Source organism: Natrix helvetica, assembly GCF_964273705.1.
Source record: "Natrix helvetica genome assembly, chromosome: 1".
Classification (NCBI taxonomy): Eukaryota; Metazoa; Chordata; class Lepidosauria; order Squamata; family Natricidae; genus Natrix; species Natrix helvetica.
In genome coordinates, this window is record NC_138548.1 from 358,442,129 (window position 1) to 358,456,617 (window position 14,489).

The 14,489-nt window shown below is 47.1% G+C and overlaps 2 protein-coding genes across 2 annotated transcripts in view; both read left to right on the top strand.

Moving 5' to 3' along the window:
* LOC309397742 (uncharacterized protein) overlaps positions 1 to 14,489 on the top strand; it is a 295,216-nt gene that overhangs the window by 56,060 nt on the left and 224,667 nt on the right. The gene's annotated exons all lie outside the window — the stretch shown is intronic.
* Positions 122 to 13,019, top strand: LOC309397394 (uncharacterized protein). The gene is made up of 4 exons (XM_081963391.1): positions 122 to 911; positions 3,243 to 4,065; positions 7,556 to 7,682; positions 9,958 to 13,019. Exons 1-4 carry the CDS (start codon positions 337 to 339, stop codon positions 11,037 to 11,039), a joined length of 2,607 nt encoding a protein of 868 aa, XP_081819517.1. The 5' UTR covers positions 122 to 336; the 3' UTR covers positions 11,040 to 13,019.

Genomic DNA, 14,489 nt, shown 5'->3' on the forward strand with positions numbered 1-14,489 from the left:
GGCAGAGCGGCCTCCCCTCCCTTTGCGCCTGCGCAGCACATTGGAACCCGGAAGCAGTCTCCCAAATGTCCTTTCCCTCTATTTTCACACCTTGACGTTGCTATAGAAACTTCCGGTCGGTCCTTCATTCCTCCTTCGCCCTGCGCAAGGGCCCGACCAGCGAGATGCTACGAATCGGACAGGGGCTTCCCCTGAAGGGCGGCGGCGCTTCTGCGCAGGCGCAAGCCCCGGAGCCCTATAAGTGACTTGCCGAGTGATTCCGCCCGCCGCCACCCCCAAGTTGGCGAGTTGGTCGGTCCCGCCGGACGTCTCCGACTCGGCCTCCGGGCCGCGATCATGTCTTCGGCGGGGGTGGAGAAGCGGAAGCGGGTGAACCTGAGCGTGAAGCAGAAGCTGGAGCTGATCGAGAAGCTGGAGTCCGGCTGGTCGGTGGCGCGGGCGTGCGAGGAGTACGGCGTGAAGAAGCAGACGGTGTCGGACATCCGCAAAGCCAAGGAGAAGCTGAAGAGGTTCGTGCTGATGTGCGACGTCGACTCGACCGGCGGCGCGGCGGAGATCGGCGCCCGGAAGCACATGAAGATGTCCCAGGAGGCCTCCCTGGAAGAGGCCGTGCTCCGGTGGTACGTGGAGCAGCGGGCCGGAGGAGCCAAGGTGCGCCGGGTCGACCTCAAAGCGGCCGCCAACGCCATCGCCGCCGACACGAAGCTCAACTTCAAGGCCAGCGACGGCTGGATCTGGCGCTTCTACAAGCGCCACGGCATCGACCACAAGCGAGCCTGCGCCGGGGAAGCCAACGCCGGCTCCGTCCCCGCCGCCGCCGAGGAGGAAGAAGAAGAAGAGGAGGAGGAGGAAGAGGAGATGGCGCCGCTGGGCAGCGGCTTCTACAAGCGCTACCTCATGTCGCAGATCAGGTGGGGTGGTCGCCGCCTGGCTGGACTTCCAAGGCAGCGGTCCAACCCTCCCCACCGCACACAAAAACAACCCTTTGCAACAGCCCTTAGGCTAGTCTTTCTCAACCGTGGCCAATTGAAGCTGTCCGGACTTCAACTCCCAGAATTCCCCAGCCAGCGAATGCTGGCTGGGGAATTCTGGGAGTTGAAGTCCGGACAGCTTCAAGTTGGCAAGGTTGAGAAACACTGCCTTAGGCTTACAATATATCACAGAAATACTGTATTTTTCGGAGCATAAGATGCACCAAGATTTTGAAGAGGCAAATAAATGATAAAAAAAAGTTTTTGCACTCTGCAGACCTCCCAAAAACGGCCCGGTTTTTTTGTCAAAAAAAGGGCATGAACAGCCTTTAGGCTTATAGAGTGCTCCTAGGGGCAAAAATGAGCAGAAAAAGCCCCATTTTTCACTCATTTCTGCCATCCCCAGCCCCCAGGAGCACTCTGGAAGCCTCCTAAAGGCTCTGCACGGCCATTTTTGCAAAGGGGTTTTGGGAGGCAAAAAAATGCTGTATTCAGTGTATAAGAGGCACCCAGATATATCACCCTCTCTCTTGAGGGAAAAAGGTGCGTCTTATACTCCGAAAAATATGGTATATCTTTTCATGTGACAACACTGAAGAGAGGACACTTGGCTACAATGTAAAGCAGTGAGTAGACAGCTTGTATAACAGTGTAAATGTGCTGTCCCCTCAAAATAATGCAACACACAGCCATTAATGTCTAAAATGCTGGCAAGATAGACTGAAATATTTACAAAAATGTGAGAAGGTGTGCTCACTTCTGTCATATATTGTATATACCGCTTCACAATGCTTTTACAGCCGTCTCTTAAGCGGTTTACAGAGTCTGCCTCTTTAAACAATCTGGGTCCTCATTTTCCCCACCTCGGAAGGAGGGAAGACTGAGTCAATCTTGAGCCTGTCAGAATCAAACTCCTGACAGTCAGCAGAATTAGACTGCAATACTGCATTCTAACCACTGCGCCACCAGGGCTCGTCCATGGAATAGCAATAGCACTTAGACTTCTATATTGCTCCACAGTGTTTTTACAGCCGTCTGTAAGCGGTTTACAAAGTCAGCCTATTGCCCTACAACAATCTGAGTCCTCATTTTACCGACCTTGGAAGGAGGGAAGGCTTAGTCAGCCCTGAGCCTAGTGAGGATTGAACCGCTGGCAGTCGGCAGAGTTAGCCTGCAATACTGCATTATAACCGCTGCACCACCACAGCTCGTAGCAGTCCAAATCTCACCAACCCTATACAAATGGCCAAGATAGCAATAGCACTTAGATTTATATACCGCTCCAAAGTGCTTTTACAGCCCTCTCTAAGCTGTTTACAAAGTCAGCCTATTGCCTCAAAACAATCTGGGTCCTCATTTTACCCACCTTGGAAGGAGGGAAGGCTGAGTCAACTTTGACCCTGGTGAGATTTGAACTGCCAAATTGCAGGCAGCCAGTGATCAGCAGAAGTAGCCTGCAGTACTGCATTCTAACCACTGGTCGATATGGGGATGCTGTAACTGCCATTGAGCTGCCTTTTTTTTTCAGGGATGTTGTAGCTTTGAACGGTCACTAAATGAACTGTCGCTAAGTCGAGGACTGCCTCTGGTTAAGCTTGGAAAGCCATTTGGCCCCGGGTCTGTGACAATTCGCTGCAGTCAACTTACCATGGCCAGTTCGCCGAAAGACAACTCGGTGCGGGACAAGAGTTGCACGAATATCAAAAGAAATGGTGGAATAGAATCGTTAAAGAAAGGATGAAAAAGAAGGGACAGAAGGAAATGCGAATGGCGAAAATTAAAATAAGTCTTATTTCTTTTCAGTCGTTAAAATGGAACTGTTTAAATTGCCCCACGGTGAGTTGGCCGTGCAAGTTGGCTGTGATGAATTGGCTGTGGCGAGTTAGTCTGTGCAAGAGGACAATTGCGGCTTGAACCTCAGATCTGGAAGTGTGTGTGTGCGCGTGTGTGCACACACGCACACACACAAACCCATCCTCATTTCCTAGATCAAACTGAATTTCCAACTTCTGCAATGGAAGGGCATCCCTTAAAGTAACAGTTGTGTTACTAACTTAACAACTGCAGTGATTCACTTAACAACTGTGGTAAGAAAAGTCGTAAAATGGGACAAAACTTACATAACAAGTATCTCGCTTAGCAAGATAGGTTTTGGGCTCAATCGTGATCGTAAGTCAAGGACTAACCTCTATCAGCCGCTATATAACTCTCTTCAAACGATATTTGGTTCCTTAAGCTTGGTCCGCTAAATCTGATTTTTGAACATTCTAGATCCAAGAGCAAAGAGGCGGCGGAGAAAGCCACGAAAGAGAGAAATTGTGCAGATCCCCACAAGTTGAAAGGAGGACTAGAAAATCCCACCGATCCAGTTCAGCCTCCCTATATTTCGGAACCAAAATTAGAAGAAACGGATCTAGGAAAACCTCCCTGTGACATTCAACCTCCATCCCTTCCTGAGCCACCAGAATGGGGGGCATCACAAAAAGGTACAGGAGAGCCGTTCCGCGGGATGGAAGAACGCTGGGAAGCCCAGTGGCAGCAGTTCCTCAGGACCTTGCAACCCGCCCACACAGGAGGAGACAACCCAGGTTTTTCAGAGGCTTCTCCTTGGGAAGACACCAAGGCCTTTCTAGCGTCCTTTGAGCAAGTTGCCCAAGCCTGTCAGTGGCCCTCAGATCAGTGGGTGGCCCATCTTTTGCCAGCGTTGAGTGGAGAAACCGAAGAGGTCTTCCGGAGCCTGGAAGCCAGAGATCGGGAGGACTATGGGAAAGTTAAGGCCGCGATCTTGCGAGGGGAAGCCCTGAAAATGGAGGTGCAGCGCCAGCATTTTCGGCAGTTCAGCTGCCAGGAGTTGGGAGACCCCCGAAGGATCTATAACCAACTCCAGGAGCTTTGTCTCCAGTGGCTGAAGCCGGAGAGACACACCAAGGAACAGATTTTGGAGCTGCTGATTCTGGAGCAGTTCCTGGCTAGTCTCCCATTGGACCTCCAGAGCTGGATCCAAGCAGGAGGAGCAGAGACGTGTTCCCAGGCGGTGGCTCTGGTGGAGGACTTCCTGAGGAGCCAGCAGGAGGTCAAATCAGAGTCCTATGAGGTATGGTTTAAAGATTACAAGTTCAGCTTTTTGTGTTACTGAATGTGGATTAGGGTTGCCAGACACACCCACAATTCTTCACTTGAAAATTGGCTGCATTTGTAATATAACTGTGAGTGAGGGTGAAGCATTTTGGATTACCGTATTTTTCAGAGTATAAGACGCTCCGAAGTATAAGACACACCTAGCTTTTGGGAAGGAAAACAGCGGGGGGGGAAATATGCCTCTGCCTCCCAGCAATTTGCCTCCTTGCAACAAACAGCAAACAGCACAGACAATATACACTGTTTGTAGTGTTACATTCCAGGCTATACTTCTACAGATGCTATTAAAATATTGATGTGCTTTCTGGAAGTATAGTTATTCTCTGCTATTTCAAAGAAGATACAATAGCACTGGGCCTCTTCAGATCAAGCATTTATTTTAAAAAGCTGCTTCATTTTGTTAAGCTGTCTAGAACAACAATAAAGCAGTCTTTAAAAAATAAGTCTAATAATTTGAACGTTCTATAGCAGTGGGTCTCAACCTTCCTAATGGGGCGACCCTTTAATAGAGTTCCTCATGTTGTGGTGACCTCCAACCATAAAATTATTTTATGTTTTCCATATTTTTTCTAAAATATGTATTTTCCGATGGTCTTAAGCGACCCCTGTGAAAGGGTCGTTCGACCCTCAAAGGGGTCCCGACCCACAGGTTGAGAACCACTGTTCTATAGGCATTTATAGTTATGGACTTACCTCCTTGCAGCAAACAGCCTGTTTCAGTTTAGCCTGATTAGAAGAAGAAAAATCTGCCTCTGCCTCCAAGCAATTTGCCTCCTTGCAGCAAACAGCAAGTTTCACTTTCAATTTCAGCAGGGGCCCTCCCGATCATTAGCTGATTCAGGCTGCAGGGATTGCCATAGCCTATTGCAGCCTCTGCAAGCCCCATTTTCCCATTTGCTGCAAGGAGGTAAATTGCTGGGAGGCAGAGGCCAAAGGGTGGGGGCCAGTGGTGGGTGGGGGCCAGTGGTGGGTGGGTGGGTAGGGCTACATTCAGTGTATAAGATGCACCCAAATTTTCACCCTCTTTTAGGGGGGAAAAACGTGTGTCTTATACTCCGAAAAATACGTTAGCTGAATTTCATTCCGTGCAAAACATCACCGAGTGTTTTGGTGGGCGGGCTTTTTTTTTAAAAAAAGATAAATAAAATAAGAGCAGTTAGTCCTCAACTTATGACCACAGCCGAGCCCAAAATTGAGTTTTGTTCCATTTTATAACTTTTCTTGCCATAGTTGTGACAATCCCTGCGGTTGTTAACTTAGTAGCATGATCATTAGGTGACTCTGGTTTCCCCATTGACTTTGGTTGTCAGAAGGACGCAAAAGGTGATCCCATGAGCCGCAGTGGCGCAGTGGTTAGAACGCAGTACTGCAGGCTACTTCAGCTGAACTGCTAGCTGCAGTGTTTGGCAGTTTAAATCCCACCAGGCTCAAGATTGACTCAGCCTTCCATCCTTCCGAGGTCGGTAAAACGAGGACCCAGATTATTGGGGTCAAAATGCTGACTTTGTAAACCGCTTAGAGAGGGCTGTAAAAGCACTGTGAAGCGGGATATAAGTCTAAGTGCTATCTCTATGACCCCGGGCTCTCGCAACCATAAATATAAGTGAGTTGTCAAGCGTCGGGATTATGATCATATGGCCACAGAGATGCTGCAACAGTTGTAAGCGTGAAAAACAATCCCGGGTCATTTTTTCCAGTCCTGTTGTAACTTCGAACAGTCATTAAATGAAAGATTGTTAAGTCTAGGACTACCTATATATTAAGGCACCGGTTGGTAATGCAAAACAATAGCAACAAACATTTGGAAGGGACAAAATGGACAGTTTCAGGTCAGGATGGCTACCTCATTAGGATCTATGACAATTCACCTCAGCCAAACTCGCTGTGGGAAAAGAGTAATATCGAAGAAATCGTGGCATACAATTGTTAAAGATAGGATGCCAAAGCGGGGACAAAATGAAATGCAGGTGACAGAAATGAAAATATTTTTAAAATTATTGTAAATAATCAAATTGAATTGTTGGATTGTCCCACAGAGAGTTGCCCCATGGTGAGTTAGCTATGGTGAATTGTCAACCTACTTTCCAAAGCACCTGAAATCCAGACAAGGAATAATGGGTGGAAATGAGTACCTTGCTCAACAGTAGTAACTGTGAGAGGGATCTTGGAGTCCTAGTGGACAACCATTTAAATATGAGCCAGCCTTGTGCAGCAGCTGCCAAAAAAGCCAACACAGTCCTAGGCTGCATCAACAGAGGGATAGAATCAAGATCACGTGAAGTGTTAATACCACTTTATAAGGCCTTGGTAAGGCCACACTTGGAATACTGCATTCAGTTCTGGTCGCCACGATGTAAAAAAGATGTGGAGACTCTAGAAAGAGTGCAGAGAAGAGCAACAAAGGTGATTAGGGGACTGGAGACTAAAACATATGAAGAACGGTTGCAGGAACTAGGTATGTTCAGCTTAAGAGAAAGAAGGACCAGGGGAGACATGATAGCAGTGTTCCAATATCTCAGGGGTTGCCACAAAGAAGAGGGAGTCAAACTATTCTCCAAAGCACCTGAGGGCAGAACAAGAAGCAATGGGTGGAAACTAATCAAGGAGAGAAGCAACTTAGAACTAAGGAGAAATTTCCTGACATAGAACAATTAACCAGTGGAACAGCTTGTCTCCAGAAGTTGTGAATGCCCCAACACTGGAAGTTTTTAAGAAGATGTTGGATAGCCATCTGTCTGAAACGGTATAGGGTTTCCTGCCTAGGCAGGGGGTTGGACTAGAAGACCTCCAAGGTCCCTTCCAACTCTGCTATTGTATTGTATTGAAACTGAACAAGGAGAGATTCAGCCTAGAAATAAGGAGAAAATTTCTGACACTGAGAACAATCAACCAATGGAACAGCTTTTGCCTTTGGAAGTTGTGGGAGCTTCATCACTGGAGGCTTTTAAGAGGAAACTGGACTGCCATCTGTCAGAAACGGTGTAGGGTCTCCTGCTTGAGCAGGCGGTTGGACTAGATGACCTACAAGGTCCCTTCCAACTCGGTTACTCTAAGAGCCATTTGGACCCATTTCCCACAGAAAAGAAAACACCAGTGGCCACAAAACCGTTCCCATGCCTGATTATTTCCTGAGCACCCACAAAACTAGCATATGTATTCGAATTAAACGTTCTGTTTTCTTCTGAAACTTTTCTCTTCTTGGATTTATCCATGGTTGGCCTACTGGGGGGTCGAAAAGCTCAATAAACCGTGTGCCGTTGGGTGTTGCATATTGGCGGTTGTGACACACATTTTGAGCAACGGTGTCGCAGCAGAGGGAGGAAAGAGCCACATGCGGCTCCAGAGCCGTGGGTTACTGCTCCGTTCTAACTTTGAACTGTTGCTGAATGAAGGGTTGTAAGTCAAGGGCTATCTGTATCCCTAAATCGGATTTTGGACTGTTGCAGGGCCCAGGGCTGATCCAGGAGGTGGCTGTGAGTTTTCTCACCCCTGAGCAGACGCCATTAATTCCCGCAGAGAGGCAGCTTGTTTGCAAGATCAAGCAAGAGGAGGAGGATGGGGGCAATTCAGAAGGTAAGATAAATGTGTTAGACTAGCACGCAAACTCAGATCCTTTGCCGGGATATATATATATATATACACACGGCAGGACCCAAAAATTTATCCCAAGAAGTTATCAAGCTTTGTTTATTTTAGGAATGGTGACACAGCACGAATTAGTAACAGAACGGAAACAGAATTGAAAAGAGCCAATGAGAAACCAGTATTAAGGGGATTGAAGTCATTTTTTTGTTGTAACTTGGAACAAACTGTTGTAAGTCGAGGACTACCTGGGTAACTTACTCTCATTTAGATTTAATTCCTAGCTTTCTTCCAGGGCCTCATGCAATGGTGGGATTCAAATTTTTTTACTACCAGTTTTGTGAGCATGGCTTGGTGGGCGTGGCATGGCTTGGTGGGCATGGCAGGAGAAGGATACTTTAAAATCTCCCTCGGAGGGGAGAAGAAGAGAGGAAGGGGAAGTAGAGAAGAGAAGGATGACAGAGGGAAGAAAGGAGGAAGGGAGGGGGAGGAGAGAGGGAGAAAAAAGTGATGGATAAGGTACAGATATGGTGTATGGAGAGCAGAAGAGCCAATAATTGTTTTTGGGAGTTGAGGGTAAGACGAATTGATGTAAACATTTAATAATATAATACGTTGTTGGTTATGTAATAGTATACATGTGGTTATTTGCTATGAAAATTAAAACATAAAAAAACTTTATATATAAAACCTCCCTCCCCACTCCAGGGGAAGGTTACTGCAAAATCCCCATTTCCTCCCGAACAACTGGGACTCTGGAGGCAGAGAGTAGATGGGGGCGGGTGTCAGTTAGGTGTCATTTACTGGTTCTCCGAAGTACTCAAAATTTCCACTACCGCTTCTCCAGAACTGGTCAGAACCTGCTGAATACCACCTCTGAACAGTTCATTTAGTGACCGTTTGAAGTCACAACAACACTGGGGGGAAAAATGACCATTTTTCACACAACCTTTAGCATCCTCCCCATCGTGCGATCAAAATTCAGATGCTTGGCAACTGGTTCATACTTACAACCGTTGCTGTGGCCCAAGATCATGGGATCCCCTTTTGCAACCTTTTGAGAAGCAGAATCGACGGGGAAGCCCGATTCACTTAACAACCGTCTTACTAACATATCAGCTGCAGTGACTCACTTAACAATTATAGCAACAAAGGTCATAGAATGGGGCAAAACTAAGTTAACACATGTCTCACTTAACAACAGAGATTTGGGGCTGAATTATGGGTCATAATTCCAGGGTTTCTTGTGGAGTCTCTTTCCTGATTTGCCTTACCTCAAAAGGGTTCACATATAGTAAATCTGATGTACATATTCCCTAAATAGACTCTGAGCACTGATTTGCAGATGATACAATACGGTAGTGGTGGGACTCATCTTTGGGGAGGAATGAATCTGCCTATCGAGATGAGGTGGACCAGTTGCTTTCATGATGTGGAGACGATAACTTGGTCCTTAACACCAATAAGTCCAAGGACATTATAGTGGACTATAGAAGGAATAGATCAGACATCCAGCTGTTGCTTATCAATAGAGAGCAAGTAGAGCCAGTGGCCAGTTTTTAAGTTTCTGGGTGTTATCATAAAAGAGAACCTCACCTGGGGCATTCACATTGCAGCACTGGTCAAAAGGGCCCGGCAGAGATTATATTACCTGAGACGTCTCAGGAAACAACAACTGAACGAAAAACTGCTGGTGACCTTCTACTGCTGCGCCATAGAGAGTATTTTAACTTACTGCACCTCTGTTTGGTTTGCCACTTGCACAGAGGCAGATAGGACAGCCCTCCAGAGGGTTAACATCATTGCCCAGAGGATCATTGGTTGCCCTCTCCCCTCCTTGGAAGAGCTTTACAACTCCCTCTGCCTTTCCAAACCTTCTTAAAGATCTATCTCATCCCCAGCACTTTTGTTTTGAACTATTGCCATCTGGCAGACGGTACAGGATAATAAAAGCAAGGACAAAGAAGCTGAAAAGTAGCTTCTATCCCAGGGCAGTAACTATATTGAATTCTATGGTATAGTGCAATATTAATGCAATATTGGGTTTTCAATTTCAACTATATAGCATGTGAAGGATGTGTGTTTGTGTTTTTATTTTTACAGTTATAATGTACACTGAAGATGGCACTTAACTTCGTTCTACAATGTCCACTGACAACTAAAACTAAACTGATCCAGCAGCTTAGCCAGTGAGGGATGTCGATTGTTGATCTGAAAATCAGATCCTTGGCTCTCTGGAGTAACTTCTTTTTCCACTCTCTTCCAGCCGCTGCCGAGTGGATCACAGCGTTGAAAGAGGGGGATGACACTGAGTCCGTGAAGCTCCAGGGGACTCCTTGGGACAGTCCCCCCAAGCCCCAGGAGCACGGTGACACCTCAGTGAGCCGCGATGCTGTTTCGAAGCAGAAGAGAGAAGATGGCTCAAGCCAGCCCATGGTTGAAATCTTTCCTCTGGCAGGAGAGGAGAGAAACCTAAGCCCGCCGGTGATCAAGAAACGATATCGGATTCGAGGGAAGAAGACCTGCTCCGTCTGCAGCAAGACCTTCAGCCGGAGCACGGTGCTGGCCGCCCACCAGAGGACCCACACGGGTGAGAAGCCGTTCGCGTGCCAGAACTGCGGGAAGTGTTTCAGCTTCAAATCGGCCCTGGTGGTGCACGAGAGGACCCACACGGGCGAGAGACCCTATTCGTGCGATCGGTGCGGGAAGAGCTTCACCGTCAGCTGGGTCCTCACCAGGCACTACCGAGTCCATGCTAAGAAAGACCAGATGGGGTGCTTGGAGTGCGGGAAGAGCTTCGCCCAAAAGTCTCAGCTGCTCAGCCACCAAAAAGTCCATGTCGGGGAGAAGCCCTTCCGATGGGCCCAGCCTGGGGAAGCCTTTGGTGGTTGCGCCGCTACCATTAAGAGGCAGGACGTTTCCTGCTCCAGGGATGTGAAGCCCTTCAGATGCCCAGATTGTGAAAAGTCCTTCAACACATCCTCCCAATTGGACAGGCATCACCGGGTGCACACGGGGGAGAGGCCCTTCACTTGCTCCGAGTGCGGGAAGAGCTTCCGGCAGTGGCAGATTCTGATGGTGCACAAGAGGATTCACACGGGCGAGAAGCCCTTTAAGTGCGCCATCTGCGGGAAATGCTTTTCTAACCAGGCCAGCCACATCCGGCACCGGAAAGTCCACACGGGGGACAGGCCGCACCTCTGCGCCATCTGCGGAAGACGGTTCCCCCATCAGTCGGTTCTTGTGAAGCACCAGAAAATCCACGCCCGGGAAGCCTTAAACAGTCACAAGGTGGTGGTGGAGGAGAAAGAGGAGGAGGAGGAAGAACGAGCGAAAGAGATTCCATAAAAGGAGAATGGAGTGTTCTGGTTTGGGAAGTTGGGACCGTAGGCATCCTTTCCTAACTGTGGACTCCAGATATGTGGAACCACTGGCCCCTTTGGGTGGAAATGTCAAGGATTGTACTGGATCTCTGAAAGTACTAGGTTCCGGAAGGTGTGACCTTGTAAATCTGCAACATGTGCCCATATGGGCCCCTGAGAAGCACTTGGTAGGCTCCAGTTCTTGACGTCTGCCCAGCACTTGTGTAGGAGAAGCACCCATCGCCTCACTGGGACGTCCCAGAGCCCTCCTGATGTTTGTATCTCGGAGCTTAAGTTGGGTGGGTTCTCAGTTGGGTGAGGAGGGATGATTGAATGTCTGGGAAGCTGATAGTCTCAGGGGTTTAGGATCTTTAAGCTATACGCTGCAGCGACTCAGTGAAGCGGTTGATAGAAGACAAGGAGTCTACGTAACAGTTGCGTTTTTATTGCCTAAATACGCTGTTTCTCGACCTTGGCAAGTTTAAGCGAGCTGAACTAACTGGGGAATTCTGGGAGTTGAAGTCCACCTATCTTAAAACTCGTCACAGTGGGGAAACACTGGCCTCACAATCTGGGTGGGCATAACATAAGAAACATGTCAGCGTTCCAGATATCATGCAGAATTAAATCGGAGTCCAAGGCAGAGCTATCCTTAAAGTTCCAATTTAATAAGACAGACATGTTGGCAACAAACTGTGGAATCCCAAATCTAAAAGCTTCCTGGGATTCCACCCAGTTGAAAGTTCATGATCTTATCCCCACACCCATAAATCCATCACACGGTCCAATCTTCTTCGCCCATGCTGGCATCTCCACTCCGCTGGTTCCGGTCAGGTGTCGAGGTGCGGAGACAAAAGATGACCTTGGGCTTCTAGAAAGGAATGACAACAACCCATCCCACAATTCTACTCCTTTCTATCCCCCCTCCCAATTACTACACTAATGAAACAGCATAACGAAATAATAGAGAGAGTGGCAGGCCAAAGATCCTAAAAAGGAATATAACTGCAGGCCTGACACATGTTTTGTTTGGCATTGCAATTTGGAAGTGGGGTTGAACCATCTTGGGTAGACTGCAATTGGGAAAATAACCTGATATCTGGAACTGGGCTTATTCAGGTTTTGTCTGACACAAAATCCAGAGGTGTTTTCGAGAGGTGAGTAGCACAACGCTTAATCCCTACTCACCTGTCGTCTTCCCACCCATGGCGTGTGTGCCATGCGCTTGCGTCCCAAGTAGGGAAACAAAGGTGCTGGGAAGATGGGAGGTGAGCCTATAGGACCTGACCCAATCAAGACTTAAGGGCATTGGCAATGGCGGCTCTTCCCCCTGCCCTTCATTTTTCCTTCTTTTCCTTATCCCCCCTTAGTGGCCATCACCACAACCAACATTTTTTATTTTTCTCCATAGTTCCTGCCAACATATCTCTGCCTAGAATGCACTTATGCCAGTTTGGACCCGGATCCGAAATCATGCAGTAAAGAGTCATGCGTAGGATGTTTAGTGCACCCCTAATAGCGAATTTTTGGCTATCTTAGAAAGCTAAGAGTGGCTAGATCTGTTTAGTACTTGGATAGGAGACCACAAGGAAATCTCAGGGCTGCAGGCCATACTAGGATCTAAAAATTTTAAAAAATTCCAGAAGGCAGTAGTAGTAGTATATCATGCGGATATTGGTGCCAAGCAAAATAAGCGGACACATCTGTGAAATGAACAAGAGCTGAGCTCAATTTTATGTGCGTATGGTCTAAAATAGTACATAGTATAGGAATGGGAGCGAATGGGAGGGAAAAAAAACACCTCAGAAATTTTTTTTTTTCTCCAATTTCATTGTTTTTTTCGATTCATTTTGCTTTAGTGAGATTTCTTACTCTGAAGGCTGTTGTCGTTTCCTCAGAATTGCCACAGTGAGAAGATCATGTGTGTGATAGAAGCTAATTAAAAGAAAATGAGAAGTATTGTTAAGACTATGAAGTTTATTTCCTTCTTCTTTCCTTATTGTTGCTTTTCTCTTCCCAGTCCTGGCTTGCCATAGCCTCAAAAGACTCCCTCAGAAAAGCTGAGGTCCTACATTGACTGGAATCGCACATTCAGTCGTTGGCCAATTTTTCAGAGATGGCAGTATTCAGGCAAGAACAATGTTATGCTGGGATCTTTTAGAGAAAGAGTGAAAAGGACATTGGAGGCCAAGGCCCTCTATGGCAGTGTGGGGACCGATGGCCCCTTTCTGACTTGTGGACTTCAAGTCCCAGAATTCCTGAGCCAGCCATGGGAATTGAAGTCCACAAGTCATAAAGGGGCCATCATTCCCCATGCCGACTCAGGAATCCTGGAAGTTGAAGTCCACAAGTCATAAAGGAGCCATCATTCCCCATGCTGGCTCAGGAATCCTGGGAGTTGACGTCCACAAGTCATAAAGGAGCCATCATTCCCCATGCTGGCTCAGGAATCCTGGGAGTTGAAGTCCACGTCATAAAGGGGCCATTGGTTCCCATCCTGGCTCAAGAATTCTGGGAGTTGAAGTCCACAAGTCATAAAGGGGCCATCGTTCCTCCACCTCGGTTCTGTGATGAGGTAGACAGCAATATTTTCTAGTTTAAAGATTTGCACCTCTGCTCCCAATATACAGGTGGCCCTCAACTTACTCCCTCCCAATTGAGCCCAACCTTTTTGTTGCTAAGTGAAACGTTTGTTAAGTGAATTCACCTCATTTTACAACCTTTATTGCCACCGTTGCTAGGTGAATCATTGCCATTTTTAAGTTAGTGTCACGGTTATTGAGTGAGCCTGGCTTCCCCATTGACTTTGTAAGAAAGTCACAAAAGATGATCATGTGGCCCTGAGACAATCAAACTTGGTTATTGTTAGTTGCGAATTCATGTTCCAACCCATTGCGACCCAATGGACAACATTCCTCCAGGCCTTCCTGTCCTCTACCATCCCCCGGAGTCCATTTAAGCTCACGCCAACTGCTTCGGTGACTTCATCCAGCCACTACCTTCTTTGTCATCCCATTCTTCTTTTGCCCAGCATTAGGCTCTTCTCCAGGGAGTCCTTCCTTCTCATTAGGTGGCCAAAGCATTTGAGTCTCATCTTCAGGATCTGATTTCCTTCTAAAGAGCAGTCAGGATGGATCTCCTCTAGGACTGACCGGTTTGATCGCTTTGCAGTCCAAGGGACTCTCAGGAGTTCTTCTCCAGCACCATATTTCAAAGTTACTGATACACGTATAGAGTAGAGAGAATAGAATAGAATAGAATATTGGAATGAAGACTAGAATGGAATAGAATATTGGAATGAAGACTAGAATAGAATATGTAGAGAGAATAGAATATTGGAATGAAGAATAGAATAGATAGAATATTGGAATAAGGACTAGAATAGAATATGTAGAGAGAGTAGAATAGAATAGAATATTGGAATGAAGAATAGAAT